Source organism: Clarias gariepinus, chromosome 9 (genome assembly GCF_024256425.1).
Source record: "Clarias gariepinus isolate MV-2021 ecotype Netherlands chromosome 9, CGAR_prim_01v2, whole genome shotgun sequence".
Taxonomy (NCBI): domain Eukaryota; kingdom Metazoa; phylum Chordata; class Actinopteri; order Siluriformes; family Clariidae; genus Clarias; species Clarias gariepinus.
In genome coordinates, this window is record NC_071108.1 from 24,866,066 (window position 1) to 24,888,332 (window position 22,267).

A 22,267-nucleotide genomic window follows, 5' to 3' on the forward strand; every position below is an offset into this window, starting at 1 on the left:
GACTACACCACTTTATAACTTTTAGCTGAGTTCTTTTGTGGCTAAAAAAATTGTAATTGTAATTTATTTTAAGTATGGCTACAAAACAGTTTGATTAGGATCAGTGACATGATATACTGTAAGAACTTTCTGCATGTAAGGCACAGGATTTGGTGGGTTTGGTGATTACTTGTTTGGTATATAGTACAGTAAATTTCTTGTAATATCCAGGAGAGGACAAGTCATTTGGTTCAAATCAATTTAGGCCTCTGTTGCTCTTTTTGAATACATCGTTCTCCTATTGTTTAATTTCCTAAATAAAAAGTCCCTTCAAGTATCAAGATTTTAATTTAAAGAATTTTATTTGTCACATACCTTTTTGTACAAGTACAACAGTATTGATCCTACTCCAGAATGGGCAGATTTTTAAGAAAAAAATGTTGAGATTGTGTTATCCTACTGTATCTCGGGATTTTTGTTTGTTTTTTTGTCTCAAATCCTATTGGAATCCAATCTTATGCCATTTAAAAGTTTTGTTTAAATCTGATATCAGATTGTCTTTACAGTGAATGTAGACTGTAACTGTCACCATTTATGGGCAAAAACTGTTGGCGTTAATGCTATCTTGAAAATAAACATAGATACAGTATGCCGGGAATGTTCTACTGGATTGGCAGTATACTGAAGTCTTCACTAGAATAAAACTTTCCCTAGTTGTTCATTTCTATTTCTTATCATAAGTAAAATCTACGGCTTGGTCAACAGATAGGATTTAGATTTTGTGTGTTTTAATGAAAACCTAAAAAACATCCATCTAGCTATGAGAACTAGACATAGAACCTTATAGCCTGAGGTAAAATTCAGTCAGAGGATTGCGAAATGGATTGCCTTGAAGTTTTTGTGTGTGCGTCAGGGGAGCGAATATATGAGTGTCCATAAATGAGTGTGTATAGACTTCCTCCCTTAACTAAATGATGTTCTCCCTTTGCCGCTGTAATTACAAGGCAGACTGAGTCAAGAGTGTGTTTACCAAGGCGGCAGCTCAAGATCTCAAGATCAAGGCCATACACACACACACACACACACACACACACACACACACACATACACACAGAGTGCACCTGTGGCAGTTATGTCATTTTTTGATCACAAAGCAAAGATTTTTTTATCACAGGATGGCTGACCAAATGAACACAGACACAGAAATATTTAGGCACACACACACAGAGATAGAGTCACACATACAGTATTCTTTCATCAGATCAGGGTTTTCCCATCCCATGTACATGTTTGCAATTGTTTGTTCAACCTGTCATTACCATATCCCTGCATTTCTCACTAAATCAAAAGGCATGACTAGACAGATTACCTTTACCACAGTAAACTTGTCTGTACCCATCCTTGGGGTTAAGGTATCATTTACAAAGCATTCTAATTTGTTACATCACACTTGGATAGACAGTGTTCAGGTACATGATGTCTATGTAGGTAATTGGTAGGCTTTAAAACCAAGTCTAGTGTCTTTAGGCTAGAATATTTAAGGTTAAATCATTCCGTGCACAAATTCCTAGAGATTTTACCAATTATTTGTTTTTATTCTATAACATAAATCCTGAATGTCCTAAAACTGCACATCAGCAATCGTATGGTTAGCGTACACTTACTGTATGTTTTATTAGGGACATCTGTGTACCTGCACGTTCATGTGGTTATCTGATTAGCCAATCATGACTCACCAAAACTGGACAGTTGAAGAGTAATTAGAAAAAAGATGAGGGGAGGTTTTTATCACCCGTCCAGTTTTATTAAGCCTATATCTATGATATGCTTAGATTCCCATTCTTGGTTGAAAGGAGTAGAATCCAGTGTGGTCTGCTGTTGTAGACCTCGAGATGATTTTCTACTTACCAAAAAAAGGGATTACTTAAGTTATTATATGCTTTCTGGCAGTTGTAACCAGTCTGACCATTTTCCTTGGATTTTCCTCGGACCACTTTAGGGATATGTGAATATCTCTTGGATTGTTAAAAAAAATCTTATTAAAATCAGTGTGGAATTTGAGAGCTGATAATTATTAGCATATGTCTAGTTATGTATATGTGACTATCATGTTTGTGTGTGTGTGTGTGTGTGTGTGTGTGTGTGTGTACTAAGAAGACATAGGCAGTGAACCAGAAGAAGCAGCACAAATATAAGAATATTATCATCAATTTCCAGACGCCCTCACCCAAACAACCCAGACAACTCAGATGGCCCAGCCTGAGGTGATCAACTGCTGACTTGTGTCCTAGTGGTGCATTGGTCTATAATCCCCCCTCCAGATTCATAACCACTATGAGGCCATTTTTCACCTCCAGGATGTATCTGGTGGCTTGTGTCCTCTGCAGTCCATTAACTCCTAGAAGTTTCAGCATCCTGATCAGTGACTGGGCTGCCAAGCCTTGATACTAAACCTTTACTGGCTCACATTATGTTCTCCAGCCTTGCTTCTGCACTGTATGAGCACCTCAGTGTAGTTGGCCTTTTTTTGCTTATTGGCTTTTTTAAATACATTCTAATGATAACATCATGTCTGGATAAAGCGAAGTGGTGAGGATTTTTATTTTTTTGAAGCTGTCAGTCCTATGCAGTGACAAGAAGTCATCCTGCACTGCTGCTTTGGTGAGGTGCCCTTTCCTCCGACAAAGGTGGTACAACACATTGGGGTGTGCTGTTTTTTGCTGTTCTAAATGGCTGTGCTGATGGTATCCTCCAGCATTCTCAGGACTTGCGCCAGCGATAATGTCCTTCCCCTAATGTGTTCAGGTAGCAACTTAAGATGTGTTTCAAGGTGCCCTTCCTTTCGCATAGTTGGTTCTCTCTCCTGTCTGCCATGCCCCAACAGTGCAGGTTGGCCGGGCTAGGGATAACATTATAGACTGACTGGATGAGGAACTTAACTCATGCTTGTTCAGCTTTTCAGAGGTCTGCTCAGGTGATCTTTCTTCCCTCTGATCTAGGCACCCTGTTTATTTATGTTGATCATTCTGCTACAGTGGTCTTCCTTCATCTCACCTTATCTGTCAAAAACCTTGCCCAAGCTCGTTACTGGTTTCACTGACACTGTTGGGATTCGGATCCCTCACAGAGAAAAGCGGAACTGGTTGTCTACTTTTCCATAGTTCAGAAACAGAAACCTTAGAAACTTAGCTGGCTTGAAGCTCATCCTTGTCCATGAGATGAGTTATTTTAGTCCCTGCCTGCAGGAGCCTTTTCAACCAGGGAACAAACAATCCTTTTATACAGCGATGTCGAATTCCAGACATAGATAAAGGGCCTCTGCACTTCACCTCTGCTGACTTGACAATCATGTTCATGTCTGGTGAGAATAGGGTCACTGAGATTGTGCCGCCTGTGATTATCTCCTTCTCTAGCCAGTGCCAGGCAGATATTTGTGCCCCAGTGGAATCTCTCATGTTGAAGTTAATGTAATAGTCTAGAATGAGGTTTTGGATCAGCTTTAGAACATGATGCCTTGTCAACACTGCCTTGATAAGCGTGTGTGAAATGCATCCCTAGGCCTTGGCTAGGTCAAGCCAGTACTGCAAGGTTTCCTTTTGCTCTCATTTGCCTTTCAGATCAAGTGACTTAACACCCTTGGTTACTCTAGACTCCTAGAACTACCCTTCTGTAGTTAGGAGTTGATTCTGTTAACTCTGGTAGACTCTGGTAGAATATATGCAATGCAAACATTTTCCTCACCTCAGCCAAATGCCATGTACTGTAACTAATCTACTGTAATGTTAGCTACAGTAAAACACCTGATTATCCATTTTTTAATGTATAGTTTGCACAGAGTGAGAGTTTGACGCTTTGGGGTATATGTCTGGATGGTAAATGGAGAAGGACTTGAGGTTGTGGGAAGTGCACTTGAGAGAATTTGTTTTATGTTACCATCACTTGTGCACTATTGAAGGGGATCAGAGAGCGGGCTTTAGACGTGTCTCTAAATCTGCCTGACTCAATTTTACCATAGCAGACACAGGCCAGGGAATGTGTGCATGTGTGTATGTGTGCGTGAGGTAACGGGCATTACTCAGCACAATGTTTACAGCAGGGACTCCCAGCTCTCTCACCCATGAAGGCCTGGGTTACTTTAACTTGTCTGTCAGTGTGGAATGTAAAGCTACCTTTGGGCAAACGCTGTCTCTGCATTAGAAAATAGGGAAAAGTGGCACACATTTTACCTTTTCATCTTAAGCAGGTACAGTGATACAGTGTATAACTAATCTAACATTTAGCCTTTCATAACATGATGGAGCACTTTAAATTATTCATCTGCAGCTTTTCTTGAATTTGAAAATAAAAAATTTTCTCCATATTAAAAAACGTCTGTCAATGAAAGTCTGGGAAAATATAGTAGGAGCCACATGTAATGCTTGTTTTATTCTAAACTAGCTTCGCATTTTGTCACATTGAGGTTGAACTGCTTCTTACAGGAGCCTGAGCTGAGCATTTGATTGTTTTGATCTTGTCCAGAGACCAGCTGAATGTTGTCTGGAGGTTGTCCAGTGGTTTCACTCCAGTAGCCTCATCTCCTGCCAGCTACTTGCACTGCGGACATGTGGGATTAAAACACAAGTGGAATCAACCACTAGTTCACTTGACATTATCGCCCTTGTGTGGTTAGTGATGAACTAAGCACCAAACCACCAAGGCGCTCAAAGCGCAGTCTGACAGCATCAGCACAGAAGCCAGAGGATTTGGTTGTAGTGAAATCTCCATTCCATCTGACACATTAGGGTGTGGAGAACAGGTATCAGAATGTATTTAGCAGTGCTTGACAGTTTATTTTACACATGACAGTTTCCGTGTAAAAGGAGGTTACAGTTTAGGGTGGAGTTACTTGGGTGCATTTTGGGAGATACAAGAAGAGGCTTGACTCAGAATCTTTTTATGGGTGTCAGAGATTACTATAGTACATGCCTGGTCATATGGGCTCATTTTTCAAAGCGAACCTTGGTTTTAAACACAGGGCTGGATTAGATAGGTTATGGGAGTTTTGCTTAAAAAACGAAAGTGTGCCAGTAAATACATTTAGACCACCACAGAAGGATTTCTTCCTCAATAAAGCCGATTCTGTTCTATTAGGGCTGGGAGATATGGAAAAACAAATCATGTAATATTTTTTTTCATATCAGTGAATATTAATAATTTTAATGATCCATTACAAGGCTATTTCTATCTAAATAGCAGGAGAAAAATTCAACTCAATTAAACCACTTTTATGTTTTATCAAGGCACACAAGGATGAAGAGGAACTCACCTAAAATAAATATATAAATAAGGATAAAGGAATGGTCTTACTTTGAGTCATGTTAAATATAGAAAGTATATATTGGAAAATAAAAGCAAGTAAATTGACTTAACATCAATAAGATGCAATAAATACTGGAAGATGTCAGTCAGTAAATACGATGTAACTCAGTAAATACAATGTTATAAGTAAAATTTGTACATTGATTTTCTGGTCTTGGTCTGAATTGTTCTTCTACACAATTTGCTCTTTTGTGACCAAGATCAGAGCGCAGTTGTGTAAAAATTGTGTCTAATAACAGAAGCAGTATGGAACACTGCATCTGGTTTTGAATGTTTTTCATTTTAGAGGCTAAAGAGTACACGGTCACTGCTAACTCTTTAACCGTGACTGCGTTCGTCAGCCACATTTGAAGGAGATTTTAAAATGTGACAGGTCTCCTAATGCATTGCTTTTAACCAGGCATATTATCCAACATTTTTATCATTCTTATTATGATATGTGGATGTTGCACTATACCTCATTATCATTCTGTTGCCTAGGTCAGGTATATGTTATATACAAGTCATTCAGTTAAGTTTTTAAAAACAAGCTATGTTTTGTTACACATAATAACAGCATAAACCCTGACATGCAACTTTATAAAACATTGGAGTAGCAAACAAAATGGAAACTGTTATGAAAACACAAAATAATAAAAAATTACACAAGTTAAGTGTAAGTGATGTGCAATCACCTGCGCTTAACCAAAATCAATAGTTCATGATGTCCTCAATGACAGGTGACTAGGGAAGCACAGCATTCCCGAAGCCAGTGTACCAGACATAGCTCTGGATTAAAAGAACATAGCTCTGGGATAAGATGACTTATCTCTAAAATGACTAAATTCTAGGCTTACAGGACAACAGGGCATTATTCTAAAACATGACTTATCTTTGGTTGAGACTATCTTGGGCAAATTAGTGCCATGTGCCATTAGTCCTTTGTTGATGTGTGGTATAGAGATTCTCATCAACATGGGGAAACAAGTGCCTTGTGCCATCTGCCCTTTGTTGACATGTGGACTTCTCAACATTGTGTACATTTTTTTCCACACTTCACCATAATGCTAGGCTTATGCTGGGTCACAAAATGAGCATTAGTGGTCTAGGTTTTAGCTGTCCAGTTATTGTTAGTCTAGGCTTATGATGACCTTAGATTCTTGTTTGTAACTGAAATGGTTTGAACTGTATGTGGTCTTCTGTTGTTGTAGCCCATCAACCCTCAAGGTTTTATGTGCTGTGTTTTTTTGAGATGGTTTTCTGCACACCTCCTGAGTACCTGGAGGTAATCCACCAAATATAGGTAGAATGCGTGATCTCCATGCACATAGGCCCACAAGCCACAGTGTTTTTCATGACAATGTTTTTGTTCTGTTAATGTGTCTCAGGTAAATCCTGACTTCACCAATGCAAAGGAATGCTTAAAATGTTTGAGTAACCAATGATCGAATAGTTCTTTAAAATTCCTGACTTCCATGGGCACAGTACTGTATGTGAGGACGTCACAGCAGATGTCTGCACAGAATGGATAAGACATTCCAAAACATTCCTTTAGTGCTATGTTGTGATGTGGAAGAGAACCTGTGGCCTGACAGACAGGAACATCAGGAGGTGTAGAAAGACTGTACTGTAATTCCTCATACTGCACTACATGTACAGTTTTGCCTAAGGAATGCTTCGTGTGTTAACATTTCTAATTTAGTATTTTTTTTTAATGCTGTACAGTGGTGTCGAACAGTCTTGTCTTTTTCTTTTCTGTATCACAATGACATTGTTTGTCAACAAAAAGTTAAGTAAAAAGTTATAATAAAAGCAATCAATCTCCCACATACAGTAATTTGTAGATTTTTACTGCTAAAATTGATAAAGTGCAGCTTTGTGCATTTTCAATCATAAAATCTTAGAAATATTTTTGTTCAGAAAATACTAGCAGAGTTCACAGTTACACTCATAAGCTGACTAAGCATTGTAACTATATTGTTTGTAAATAATGACAAGGACTGGTCATTCTGATAGCACTGACATGTTCATTGACACAAATATTTACTTGTGAGAGATAAACTAAGGATTTTGACCAAGATACAGGCATTTGTATGTAATCCATTGTGTAGTGGTATTACACTAACTGTATTGAGAAATTGACCTAAAGTTGCAGATGTAAAGGATGATTTGAGATTGCTCCAGAGCGGTTGAGAAAAGCGCTTGAGAGTGCTTGAGTCATTGTAGAGTCATGGGCAGAACTAACAATGTGAAATAGACTGCTGTGATTTATTGCTGGCCAGAACCTTAAATTACCCTCTGCTGTTTCCTTCCTTCCTCTTCCATGTCTTGAGTTCTTAGTCCAGATGGCATTTGCTGCATTAAATTCATGTCCATGGGCCCAAAGACAAGTTGACCCAATCATAAACCCCTGATTTCCAAAACCATCTGTTATCTGACATCAGTGAGACTGTAACACAAAGCTTGATACAGGAACGACATGTGCAGCAGTGCAAGAAATAAAATAAAATGTGGACACTGATCTAGACCTTGTGTTGATGTTCCCACCATCATTAGAATGTGGAAAAATCCAAAAAATAAACAGGTAAAGATTAAAAAAGACCAGGTGCTGTATTTCCTGTCCAGTTTCCTGAGAGCCTGGGTCCACAGTAGCCTCTGATTCTTGGATGACAGGATTGAATCCTGATGTTGTTTCTTCTGTTTATACTGTAGCTCATCTGCCTCATGATTTATATGCTGTGTGATGCTTTTCCCCTTATCATGGTTGTTAAAAAAAAAAAAAAAAAAAAATGGTTATTTGCTGTGAGCTATTTTGGACATAATATTGCTCTGCCGAGGGTTTTCCCATAGCTGACATACAGGGGAAAATGTAACACATTTTGCCTTTACTATAAATGTTGTGTAACAATAAAATTAGCAGTAGCTGCTGTTTTTTTCACCCCTTGAAACATGTTCAGCTTAACATACTGTAGATGTTTGGTCTTTCCTAATGATGTTGCTAAAAATGGTCGCATTTAATCACTAAAGGTTTGGTTTTGTTTTGTTAAAAAAAATTAAGCTTTGTTTTAACTTGTAGCAGATTTATTTCCAGTGTGAAACAAATTCAGCTCTGGTATCTCTTATTACCTGCAATAATTTAGGCTCGTTTTTCAAAAAACTAGCTTTAGCCCAATAAGTGGTGAGACATTCTAGTTGCAGTTCAAAGTTCCGGTGGTGGTATAAACCAGGTAATCAAAATACTCCTTTTATGTGCATACAACACTGTGCCTAAGTCTTGTTTCCGTAACAACCTCATTAGCGATCTCATTTCCTCTCTCATATGTTCCAACCAATCAGCATTTAGTATCACCAGTATACTGATCACCAGCCTGATCATCTGTCATCATCTGCACCAGTTTCACTCTGGTTCATGGCTTACTTTTTTTTTTCCATGCTTGAATAATTTGTACATCACTGTGAGTGAGGCTTAACAAACAAAAACATTCCACTTAAACTGGTCAGGTACAGCAACTGGACTGCAAATGAGAGCCAAAACTTGCCAAAAATAAGAGCCAAAAAAAGTCCTTTCTGCCTGGAGAACTATTCCTCAAGACTTAATAAAAATACAAGAATGTCTGGCTCTTTGAAAGAAAAGTATGAAGAAATGAGGGTGCCTCAAGACTTTGCACATACTGTATCTCTTACCACTATCAGGCAGGAGCTTCTTGGCTTTTTTTTGTTACATGCACATGGTGGCTAGTGCCAGAATCCCTGTATTAATCACACAACTGGAAGTAGTTTTGCTTTCTCGGAAACACTGTGCGACATAATAGATCTAAGATATTTCCCAAGCTGCTATTTCAATTGCCAGTCATCCTCATGGTTAGGTTCTAAGGGAATATAAGTAACAGTTTTGTTTATTCAGCATACTAAATTAAAGATTTTTTTTTTATTCAGTCCATGAAAAGGCCCTACTGGGACTACAATAACCTTTTATTTGTTGCTTTAGTCAACTTCTTAAATAATTGAAGAAAAAAAAAAAAAGAATCTTAAAAAAAAAACTTTTTACTTCATATAGGTAGGTCTGATCTACTCCATATAATATATCAGTTCGAATGTTCCTAACTGTTTACTGTTTTTAAACCTCATGTTGCACAAAACAAATGCCCCTATTCTGTGATTGGGTTCCCCCTTTCACAACAATTATGACCTCTGATTCCGTCTTTATCCCTTTCATACAGAATGCCGAAGTGCAACGCCTTGAACAATTGTGTGTAAACAGGGCTATAGACTTGACGGTGCCATGTCAGCCAATCACTCTATCATCAATAAATCTGTGTTTCTTTGTATGTTTTTGTTTGTTTAATAAATTATTAATTGATTAATAGTATTAGTAAAATGTAGTGCTTTTCTGTGATTATCTCATGTTTATGTAATTTATTTACATCAGCAAAACATATGAGAGTACAGTTCACCTATTTGGGGATGCCCCACTTTTTGAAAGGCTTTTGAAATGTATTTTATTATTATTTATTTATTGATTTGTATTTTTTTTATTTATTTTTCATTTTTGGGCTTCTGATGACATCAACACTAAAGTGTACTTTATAATTTTTGATATTATACTCTTTTTTTGTTGCAGTACTGTATCTGAGTCACTGAGAGCAGCTTCCAAATTTCCTTTTGTTTGGATTTTAAGTCTGATTAGGAATCTACCTTATTTGCCCCTCACTAGCCCAAACTGCTCCTTCTCTTATCTACTTTTGTTCATCCTGTGCTGTCATGGCATGCCATTTGCTGACTCTCATAATGACATTGTTTAGGACTATAAGACTTATAGAACTACATTCCATGCCCATATACGCTGCCTAGGAGCAGAAAGAAAGAAGCCTTCGATCACCAGTCACCTGTATTTAGACTTCTCCATGATACAGTAATGTATACAAGCCCCCTTTTCTAACCCAGGCCTCTGCTGGCAAAGACTATGTCTTACCAAAATAACAGTAAGAGCAGAGTATAATTCAGCTTGGAGGAGCACTATGCTCATTTTCTCTTGTTGTGTATATTTTTTAAACACCCTTTCACAGCACATGTCCAAATAGCTCTCATCATTTTTCCAGGGATGTGTAATTCTAATAAGAAGAGAAGGTGAGGTGCTCTTAACAAATCATATGAAGAATAACACCAGAGGTGTTGGGAGACAAATGAATACTGTTGTTCAACATTTGGGGGCATTTGGATTAACTGAGCAGTTAGAGTTTAGAATTCATGTCAGCACGAAGGCATTCTAGATTCCATTAGTCAGAGAGAATAGGGAGAATCCAGATGCAGTGGTGTGCAATGAGGTTTCAGAGCTTAGAATGTGCTGATGATTTTCTGTGTCATTTCTAGAATGTATTAAAATACATGATTAAATAAATTAAAATGTCATTTAATAAACTAATTTAAGATATATTTATTCTTTAACTAGTAACAAAGACACAAACACAAGGACAAAAAACAACAACTAACAAACTAACAAAAAGGTTATCGGAAGCCTTCAAATTTAAATTCAAAATTCTAATTCTAATTTTATTAGTCATGTACACAGTCATGCATATGCAGTGAAATGATTAGGCGACTGCTTGTGACCTTAAAATAAAAGATTAATAATACGAAATAAATATAAAAAAGAAAATAGAGGGTCAATTTAACTAAGAAAGAATAAAATAACTGTACAGTACCAAATATACAATCTAAGAAAAATATATGAAAAAATATAGAATAATAAGTAAAGAAAAACAGCTGTACAATATAAAAATATGGAATTTATGGATTTTTTTATGTGGGAATGAAGTTGAATATAAATAGAAATGCCTACAGGGTGTGAAAATATACCCAAAAGTATCATGATTCACATACTGTATTTAAAGTGACTTACATTTTTACATGATGAAATGAAAATCCTAAAAATCAGTAGACTTTTACAGACTAACTGTTGTTCATAGAACCAGTGGTGGACAGAGTACACAAATCCTGAACTTAAGTAAATGTAAAGATATCCCACAAAATGTATTACTCAAGTAGAAGTCCTCCAGTAACATTTATACTTGAGAAAAAGCAGTTTTCTTCAAATGTACTTAATTATCAAAGGTACTAAGCTTGTATTTTCTCACTGCAGCCTTTAAGAAATAGTAAGGTACTTAATTATTATCTTTAAATTAGCCGCGTTCATGTTAAAAGAAAATATTCTGCAAAAAAAACTGAATTTGATGAAATGATTCTTAATCGACATAAGCACTTCAAGCGAATTCGGTTAGTAGATTTCGATTGAACATCAGGCGAACTTTCCTTATCATTTTGAGATATGACAATGTCAATGTAATAAAATATTATTACATAGCTAATACATTTACTTATTTGTCCATTCATTTTTTTTTACACTGCATTTCCTGTACTGGGTCGCAGCAAGTTTGGCACCTATCCCAAGAGGCTTCAGGCACGAGGCAGGGTACACGCTGGATAGGGTCCCAATCCATCGAAGAGCACACACTCACACACTCACTCGCACACTTATTTATATACTACGGGCAATTCGGAAACGCTGGTATGCCTAATCTGCATGCTTTTAAACTGTGGGAGGAAACCGGAGTACATGGAGGAAACCACTAACCTGAGGTGGGACTTGAACCTTTAATCCTGGAGGTGCGAGGCCACAGTGCTATGCCACTATATGGCTAAAACATGTAAACTGTAAATATCAGTTTCATGATTTAGGATATAAATTTTTTTTTAAATGTAGGTAGCTTGCCTAGTCACATTTAAGAAAAGAGAGAAAGATTTTTTAACACTCTTTTTAATACTCACTCATCATCTATACCGCTTTATAAGAATGAGCTCTGTGTAGTGATGCTTGGGGCAAGTGCAGCTCAGCCTGTGTATAAAGTTTCTGTTGTACGCATTGTGTGTGAGTCATGATTGCTCCAGTCTTAAGCTCATTTAAAGGAATATAAAACATAGGCGTGTATGTATGTGTGCATCAAAGCAAAACAGATGATATAGTCTATGAGGTATGATGACGATGCGGAGATCGGTGACAATTCACTGTCTGACCTCAGGCAAATACACAGCCATTAGACAAAAATCCCTGTGATGACGGGAAGGGAGCAGGGGGTTGTGGATACTGCGGTTCCGCGGTATGCTAACAATCTTAGCACACCTGCTGGCTGGATACTCTCCCCTGCTGTGTGGCTTGTATGTGTACTTGTGTGAGCAATGTACTGTATTGTGTGTTTGTATCTGGTCTTTGTTAAAGTAATGACTTACCGTAGGTTGTAACTGCCCTTATCATCCTCAATTTCCCACCAGGCAACAAGCCCTGCTGGCAGCCATCAGCGAAAAAGATGCTAACATAGCTCTGCTAGAACTTTCTACTCCCAAAAAGAAGACATGCCAAGAGGAGGTGATGGCTTTGAAAAGAGAAAAGGACAGGCTGATGTATCAACTCAAACAGCAGGTAAATGATTAAAAGATAAATTATGTGTCCTATTAATGCTTCACTTTACCTTGTACATGGCTATATCAATCAACCATGCCATTACCATCACCACCAGCTGAATTGAATGACATTAATTATTAATCATTAAATTAAGTAAACTGGTAACAGGATCATGGGCTCCCATGGCCCATCTACTGTATGTCCCTGATGACCAAATCGTTATACCTGTACATGCAGCAGAAACTGCAGCAAAAGTAAATGGTATGAGAACACTCAGTGCATCACAGCCCACTGCTCACAGAGCTTAGCAGGCAAATAGTTCAAGGTTGTCGAACTGGCCAAATTCCCCAAATCCCAGTCCTATGATGCGCCCATGGGTTGCACCAGTCCACAGAGGCCCAACCTCACAACTCGCAGCACCCAAACACCACAGCACATCCCCATAGGCCCCATAAATCCAGTCCCCGAGGGGCCAGAGATGTTTTTGACTGATATGTTATACATCATTATAGTACAGTACACTATACTATGAGTTTGTAGAAAAAGTTAAAGCTAAAAATAAGCAGATCAGTTTTATTGTTAATCATCAGTGATATTATTTTTAACTTAACTCAACCTAACTTTATTTGTATATCACTTTATACAAAATACAAAATACAAAATAATAAAATAATATGAAAAGACATAATAAAAATAACATCACACACATATCTAATCAAACAGAATATATAAAATCTCACGTTGGTTTAAACGGCAGAGAAAACGTGAGTTTTAAGATGGGACTTAAACACGCTCAGTGATACGGCCTCATGAATAGTCAAGGGTAGATCATTCCACAATTTGTGTGCCGCTACAGAGAACGCCCGCTCACCCCTAAGCTTGCATTTGGTTTTAGGAACAGTCAGTAAAAGTTTATCTGATGATCTGAGAGACCGGGGTGGGGCATAGGGCTGAAGCAGATCCGAGAGGTAGGGCGGGGCAAGGCCATGTAAACATTTAAACGTGACCAAAAGAATCTTAAAATTAATTCAGTACTGTACCGGAAGCCAATGAAGGGAAGCCAGAACTGAACAGATATGTTCTTTTTTACGGGTAGACTTTAGGAGTCGAGCAGCAGGATTTTGGATCAGCTGTAGTCAATGTAATGCTGCCTGAGAAACCCCGAAATACAAAGCAATACAGTAATCGATGCGAGTGGTACTAAAGGTGTTGATGGCTATTTCAAAATGCTTAAAGGACAAAACAGGCTTAAGTTTTGCCGATTGTCTTAGTTAAAAGAAACTGGCCCGAACCACAGCACTGATCTGTTTATCAAATTTTAGGCCATGGTCAAAAATAACACCCAAATTTGATGCTGTGGGTTTAACATACTGCACCAAGGCTCCTAAATCCAGAGGTTGAACTCTACCCCTGGCACCAGGACCAAATACCAAAACATCTGTCTTTTTATCATTAAAAAAAAAATAAAAAATTGAGCTAACCATGTCTTTATGTCATCTAGACATGTTAACAAAGGCTTGACAAAGTAGCCATTAGATTAATATTTCAGGCTGAAGCCCACGTGCATGTCCCTGTCTTTCTTTTTCTTATTAATACAAAGAAATGTAATTTTGTAAGGTTAATTATCTTACGTATCGTTTTCGCTAGGTTATACTTCTTTTATCAGTCAAAAATCGAAAAAGTAGATTAAGGTTTGTCTTAAAATGACTTCAGTGCCTTAAAATTTACTTATACCATTTCAGTGGTAATATGTTTCAGATATGTAAGTACTGCTAAAGATTTATTAAATGTTGTTCAGCAGTCAGTTTAAGATGCGCCCACAGTTTGATGCCTGCGCAGTACGTAATTAATACTTCGGCTTATAACCTGGCACAAAACTGCTCATAATTTCCTTTTTACTCAATATTTTGATTTCATTTATGGTGCAGGTTTAAGTTTCATTCAATTCTGCCCAGCCAGATTTGGGTGAAGCTGTGACAAAATCTTACTAGACAGACCGCCATAAGGACTGGTTTTGGGTTTTCTAATGTAAAAAACAAAAAAGATATACAGTAATTGAAAAAGTTCTGACCAATGTACAGAGAAAAGGTTTCTTTTATTTATTAATACAGATAACTGCATGTACAAATGTATATGTTTAAACGTTTAAAATTGTTTGCATTAATGCAGTGTATGGTGACCTTCGCACAAAATTTACATATTCAGAGTAAACCAAAGAACCATCATCTTTACTTTCATACTTTCAGTTTTTGTTTTTTTTAATGCCATCTGTACTGTACTGTTAGGGCATTTCCAAATCAGTGGGTCATGTTTTGCATCATCCCGATTAGTAAGCAGTTTAATTGCACTCCATTGTTATTAAGTCAGCCTTAGTGTTTAGGCTATGGTCTGTCTACTGATTACTTGACTCACATGTTTAATAAGTTGTAATCAATCATGTTGGTCACATCAGACCACATCAGTGGCATTGCTACTGGCCATTGTTAATAAGGCTGATTCAGGCTAAATTCTGGGAAAAGAGGAAGAATTTGTAGGTTAAACACATGCCTTGCCTTTTTTCTCATGGCTCTAAAACTGTAAGCAGATGCAAGGTAGGAATTTCAGGTGGAAGTTATCAATAAATGTTCTACCAAATACGTCAACTGGTTCTTAAAATAATTAGTCATCTAACAGAATATTTGTATAGTATTTCTGAAATCCCTTTAATTACACTAATCAGCTATAACTTTAAAACCATTAATATTATGACCTCCCTAGGGTTTGGGTTCCCCTTGTGCCACTGGCTGGCACAAGGATAATATTAAGAGTTCCTTTGTGTACTGTGGGTTGCGGGGTCGGTCCTCCTTAGATTGGACTAATTTGTCCAGTGTATCCAACGGGTGCTTAATCAGATTGGGAAAAGACCCTGTGCACTGCATGTTGTGATGAACTGGGTGAACTTGCCTTTTTATCCTGGCCAGAATGGTGCAATTTGTACTTCAGTGGTTTTTCTTTGGAAATGGACAGGACCGGCTGGTCTTCTTTGTACAGGCAACCCTTATATCATTATGTCAGAATAGCAATGCATTTCAGAAATATTTTTTGAAAACATTTATACATTGATTTCCTGTAGAGTTTCATGTTATTTGTCATAATTCTATTTTCATTATTTCAATGTATTTATTTGATCTATCATGGGTTAGCACTGCAGCCTTGTGCCTCCAGTGTCCCGATCCGATTCCCACCTAATTCCCCCAATGTTCTTCTCGTGCTTGATGGGTTTCCTCTGGGGACTCTGGTTTCCTTCCATAGTCTAAAAAACATGCAGATTGGGCTAATTGGCATTTACAAATTGCCCTTATGAATATATGTGAATAAGCATGTGAGTGTGTACAGTATGTGTGTGTGTGCCCTGCGATGGATTGACACCCCATCCAGGGTGTACCATAGGTTCCAGCCCATCCCCCCGAACCCCCTCCCCGACCCTGTATACAAGATAAAGCAGTATAGGTAATGAGTGACTGAGTATTTGTTCGAGGACTTAATAAATGGTGCAATTTTTACTTCTAGATTAACTACAACTACAGACCTGTTTATATGCCGTGCATATATATTAGCATGACACCTCAACAAATAAAATGAGAATGAGTGGAAAATGAGATGGAGGGGAGATCAGACTTGTCTCAGAGTCATACAGATCTTAACCATATTCCCATGTTATTTTTCTTGACCTTGTACATGCATACAAACACACACACGCACGCACTCAGAGTGTACAGTTACAGCACTGCACCGGAGGCTATCGGAATACCACCTCCATCGTTTCCCTTTAGATCAAAGCGTGGAATTCCAGAGAGCATCCATCACACAGCGGCAACTGGCAGAAAACTCTAAACCCAAACTGATTTATGGAAACCCGCTTTGCAGGTAGTAGGGAAAATACAATGCAATGCATGTGTGCTCAAACATGCAAAGTGACAGGATACTGGAGCACACAGAGAGAACAAGGCCAAGTACGATAAGAACACATTTAATCATCTCTCTCATAATATATGACTCTTTAGTGAATAAGTTATAACTAAAACCCTCTACAGAAAAATTCATTCTAATCTGATCCGCACAGGAGTGCCTGGGTGCAATTTATGGGATATTTGTGTGTGTGTGTGTGTGTCTGTGTGTGTGTGTGTGTGTGTGTGTGTGTGTGTGTGTTGAGTGCTGAGGAGATGGCCATCTCCAGTATTTGACCTTGACTTGTTACTCAAGCCCTGGTCAAGATGTCTGTCAGCATATCATCTAATAGCGGACGCACTACACTATGAAGTGTAGATTGATGTGTGTGTGTGTGTGCGTGTGTGTGTGTGTGAGACAAAAGAAAGTGTGAGAACCTCAGAAAATGAGCAAAAAAATAAAAAGAGAGGGACAGTTATCTCAGATCATACACAGAGGAATTTGAGGAATTTTGCACAGTGTATAGGAAGGAAGCAATGTAGAATTCCATAAATAAACTGCAAATGAAGCGGATCTGCTCTCAAGTTGGAGCTGAGTAAGTTAACGTGTTTCTAATATTTTTACCATGTGAACATTTGACTTAATTATAACCTGCTATTACCTGTTTATTATCCGTGTCCTTTTGTGAAACTGTGGATTGGGCAAGGTCCTATGACCATATGTGCCTGGTCTATTAAAATGTTTAACAAAGCCATAAATCTCAGTAAGAGCTTCTTATGATGTATTTGTCCCTGTTTTTTTTGTGTTTTTCAATGTAAGACTCTTATGTTGACTGAGTTTCCAGACTGCACATCCCAACATGCATGTTGCATGGTCTTGATTGTAATTCTTCTGCAACTTGTTGAGATTGTTTAGCCTGTCTATGCACTCCATGGCCACTTCATTAGGTACACCTCACTAGTACAGGAGTGAACCCTAATTTGCCTTTAGAAATGCCTTAATTATTTGTGGCATAGATTCACCAAATGAAAACATTCCCTAAAGATTTTGATCCATATTGACATGATAGCATCACGTAATTGGTGTAGATTTGTCAGCGGCACATCTATGATGTGAATCTTCCTTTTCGCCACATCCCAACAGTGCTTTCTCAGATTAAGTTCTGTTGACTGTGGAAGCCGTTTGAGTACAGTGATCTCATTGTCATGTGAAAGAATCCAGTTTAAGCTGATTTTAGCTTTTGACATGACACGTTATCCGCTGGAAGTAGCCATCAGTATAGCTTGAGTACACTTTATTAATTTACACTTTGGATATGCACAAGCCTTAAGAGTTCTAAGGTAATAAAGTATACTCAAGCAAAGTCTTTTAACCTGTGTTGCTACTTATCAACGGACAAACACCACAAGGAGTTTTTGGTTGCCAATGTCATAACTTCTTTTAGCTGAGGTCAGTTTCTTGGAGAAAATGCTACAAGGTGCAGTTTGTGTTTTCCTCTGAGAGCAGAGGTGAAAGCTTCCTTGGGTTGTGATTGTATTCCAGTGCAGATGATTAGCCCTTTTTTATGTGAATGGAACGGCAAATATGTTGAAGCCCCAGATAAAGTGGTAATAAATATGAGCTAGATAATATGGCATCTTATTAATGGCAGTAGAAATATGCCCAACCATCATTGGTGACACTTTGTCCTGGTCTATCAACGCTAACCATGGGAATGCAAAACTCCCACTTCTCCCCTTTACTGTTGGTGTTCTAGGAGATGTGACAAAACCATTATGACAACCTGGGCGTGTGTAAAGATTTGTTAAATATGCCAGGATGGTATCAGTGTTTGCTATGACGACTTTCTCAGTGTGTAGTCTAACAAGACAACATATGTTTATAGTGAGAGAGTTTTGAGCCCCAGTCCACTGGGACTGTTTGCCTTGACTTGTTTCTGGCTTATGGCAGCACTTGTCTCACTCTGGACTGTGCCACATGATGCAGTAATACAAATGTGCTTATAGTGGTGATGCTGCTACTCACCCTTATCCACCTTATACCATCCTAGTTGCATCAACTCAGGAAGGGGTGCAGCTGGAACTGGTGTTATGGCTCTCATGAGCTGATAGAGGACATACTCTCTGTGCACTGGTGCCCCTGCCTGTATGTGAGCAATTGCATGCCCATCTTCTTACTGTCAGGTGAGTGTTCAAGATCATGCCCGACACATGTGAAGGAAGTGATTGTAGGATGACACGTTCTTGCCTCCTTGCTTCCACACCATCAGAGCTTAGCAGAATAAGTGATGAGCTTGAGGTAAAGTGTGAGATGGGTGCTGTGGTTTGCTACTTAATTAGCAAACTATGCAGATTTTTGGTGCAGCTCATAGAGGAATCATCCCTGGGCTGCTAGTGGTGTATGTAAGTCAATATTCTTGTAATCAACCCTATTCCTGTTGATGGTGGATTTTTCTGTCATGCGCAAAGGAAAAGATGCAAGTGTATTCTTCCTAGTGTATAATTTTAGGGATGCCGGAAAGTTCAATCTGAGTGGTATTTCACCTGGAACCTTAACAGACACATTTTGGAGACCTTTAGCCCTTGTGCTGTATGCACTTTCAGTAGTGTTTTCCATGGCAAATTTACCTGGGTACTATCTGTCATTTTTAAAAATATTGATTTTAAAGCAATGCCAAAAAAGTTTCTTTATTCCTTTCACACATTTTAGATATTTAATAAAGTTAATATTTAGATTTTCTTTTTATTATAAAATACTAAAATTAGACATTTTTGCTTAAATAATTTTTACATGTGCTATTTAAAAAATATATATTATTAACGTATTTTTATAGACCTCTGTGATGAGGATCTCAATGCAGGCATACAGTATTTGTCTTCCATTGTTTATGTCTTTCCAGGTTTCACCAGACGTTTTTTTCTGGGTGTCCTTCCTGCCACAACTTTTTTTTTAAAGCGTATGTTAAATTACCCTAATACTTTTGATATCAATCTTTTTGTAGTCCTTTTCTTAGCATTTTTTTCCCAACTCCCACCAGAACCAAATTTAAAAAGTTCTTACCATTGAACAATAAAGTATAGACAAAATGTTATACAATTTCTAGCAGTCGAATGCTGACATAGAGGTTATGGTAATTAGAGCTAGTAATAATTAAGCTCAACGTGTGCAACCCTACAATATAACAGCCATAATAAAGGTCAAAACAAACAGTTTGTATGAGGTGCATAGTATGTTTGTAACTCACATCTATGTAATCAATATAAAGATTTCATTTCCAATATGAACTAATATATTTAAGACATTTTTTTGTCTATTCTTTTAGACACATTATGATAATGTGGATAGGCCATTATAAAACAAGATATTCACAAACGTACAGTAAATTACACAGTGCTAATTGTTTGTTCGGGCTATAGGACATTGATAAATGTCCTATAGCCCAAAAGGTTTAACTTTTCTGAAAAATAAACATCTACAAAAAGACTGTCTGCAATTTCTTAATACTCCTAATGTTAGATTTTATCAAACAGGATATAAGGGTATTTATCTTATTTCTAGGCTCATCTTACATGCATAACACTTTTTTTTAGCATAAATCTTAATAATTTAAAGATAATTTAAATTAAGATATAACCCCAATCATTAGCAAGTTTTTGCAGCCAGATGTTCATAATTTATAGCTTGTATTTTATAAATAAATAAAATGCCCAAGATCAGATTTTAAGCAAAGAATGTAAAGGTTCATTCTGACATTTACTTGAAGGTTTAAGGTGTTTTTTTTTTTCTTTCAGACCCAAAGTAGGATGAAGCTCATTGCTGAGAATTATGAAGATGGTAATTTTTATCCTCATCATCCACACCACAGTCACCCTGGACACACTCACTATAATAGACCATCAAGAGGACTGCCAAGTCACAGCAATCCTCAACCTGAGCAACCTGAGCAGGTGAGACTCACAAACTGGCAAATCATGTTGTTGTGTAAATAATTTGTTACTATAGGTATAAAGTCTACCAATTAGTGGCGGCTGCTCTAAGACTACAGGGGAAGCTCCGCTTCCTCTACCATGTCGGAATATAAATGCTAATATATGCACTGTCGTATTTATATTGGTTTCAATAAAAGTGCGCTAGAACGCGTTCAACTTCATGACTAGCTCGTTCAGAATCAGGTATTTATTGTAGATAGTTTGACGCGATTTTCTTGTCATACATTTCCGTGCAGCACGTCCCTAACGTCCCTAGCGCGTTAAACCCTCCTGAAGCCCAGCTTCACTGGAGCTCTATGGGCAGCACAGAGGAGCTTTTTTCACTGCAGAAAAGCCAGGCAGTAATTAGATAAATGCACCAAAATCGTCACTTCCAGGGAAGCTCAGCTTCTCTGGGAGTGAATGGAGCAGTGGGTGGGCCAGGACGCTGGGCTGCTGCATGATGATTGGAGGAGCTGTTTAAAGGACGAAACCCCTTTTTTGATTGACAGCATGCCTTAAGTATACATCAGCGCTACAGAGATTCAAGTTCAGTCCCATGCGGATTTGCAGGTGAAGTGGTACAACGAACTGCTGGACTCTGTATTGTTTTCTGGTGATATAAACCATTTTTGTTTGTACAAATCATTCTTTAAATAATAAAAAAAACATATTATAGCGTTCTTGAGTTTGCTCCTTGTTTTAGCATTGTAAAGTTAGTTTGTTTATATAATTAAAGAAGCTCATGAAAGGGGAAACTAGCCAGCTAGAAAGCTGTGCATAATGGCGGACACAGACAGTGCTAATATTTTTGGCGAAACCATTTACCAGTCCTCCTTACGAGGAGAGACTCAGAATTAAATGGCAGGGCAGACCAATGCCCAAGATTGATCTGGTGCAAAAATCAGGAAAAAATAACAGGTCTTTTCAGCTCTCCTGGTATGACAAGGTGAACTGGCTGACTAATAAGATGGCTTGACCAAACCTTCTTAGGGAATGGGATGTGTTTGGTCAACATGGGGTTTTGGGGAACTGGGGAACTTTGTCAGGGCATACAAAAGGCATGAAAAGTGCAAAGAACATAATAAACTTAATAATGAAGGCCTAATATGAGCTTCCCCTGTTTCAAAAGCTAGCAGCCACTACTGCTACCAATATATATATATATATATATATATATATATATATATATATATATTCTTTATGTAGTATATAAAAAGTATATACAGTATAACTACAAATACACTTGTATATACTCATCACTGGTGTTATTGTTATAAGGGTCCTCTGCCTTTCATGGCCTTCAGGGTGCCTGGTACATTATGTGTGTACAAATGGTACACTGGAAATAGATCTCTGGGTGTTTTACTGGCCTGTGCACTGAGTTTGCACATTAGCCAGAATGGACTGGACCTGAATTCTGTGATTCTGGCAGTGAGTAGGGACGCAGTTCCAGTAACTGACTACAATTGCTGTTGCTCCGCCATTACATTGCAATTTTGATGAAAGTGGCTGTAGATTAGATCAGCTTTGAATTCTTTCACAAGCAGCAGAATTTGCCCATAAATGACTAAAGGAAAGAGAGGGGACGCTTTTCTGA

At 37.9% G+C, this 22,267-nt stretch overlaps 1 protein-coding gene across 1 annotated transcript in view; it reads left to right on the plus strand.

Moving 5' to 3' along the window:
- Window positions 1–22,267, plus strand: part of LOC128530278 (ERC protein 2) — a 243,404-nt gene that overhangs the window by 162,101 nt on the left and 59,036 nt on the right. The window contains exons 12-13 of the mRNA XM_053504121.1: window positions 12,643–12,790; window positions 20,491–20,646. Of these exons, the coding sequence (XP_053360096.1) occupies window positions 12,643–12,790; window positions 20,491–20,646 (304 nt within the window). The remainder of the gene's footprint in view (window positions 1–12,642; window positions 12,791–20,490; window positions 20,647–22,267) is intronic.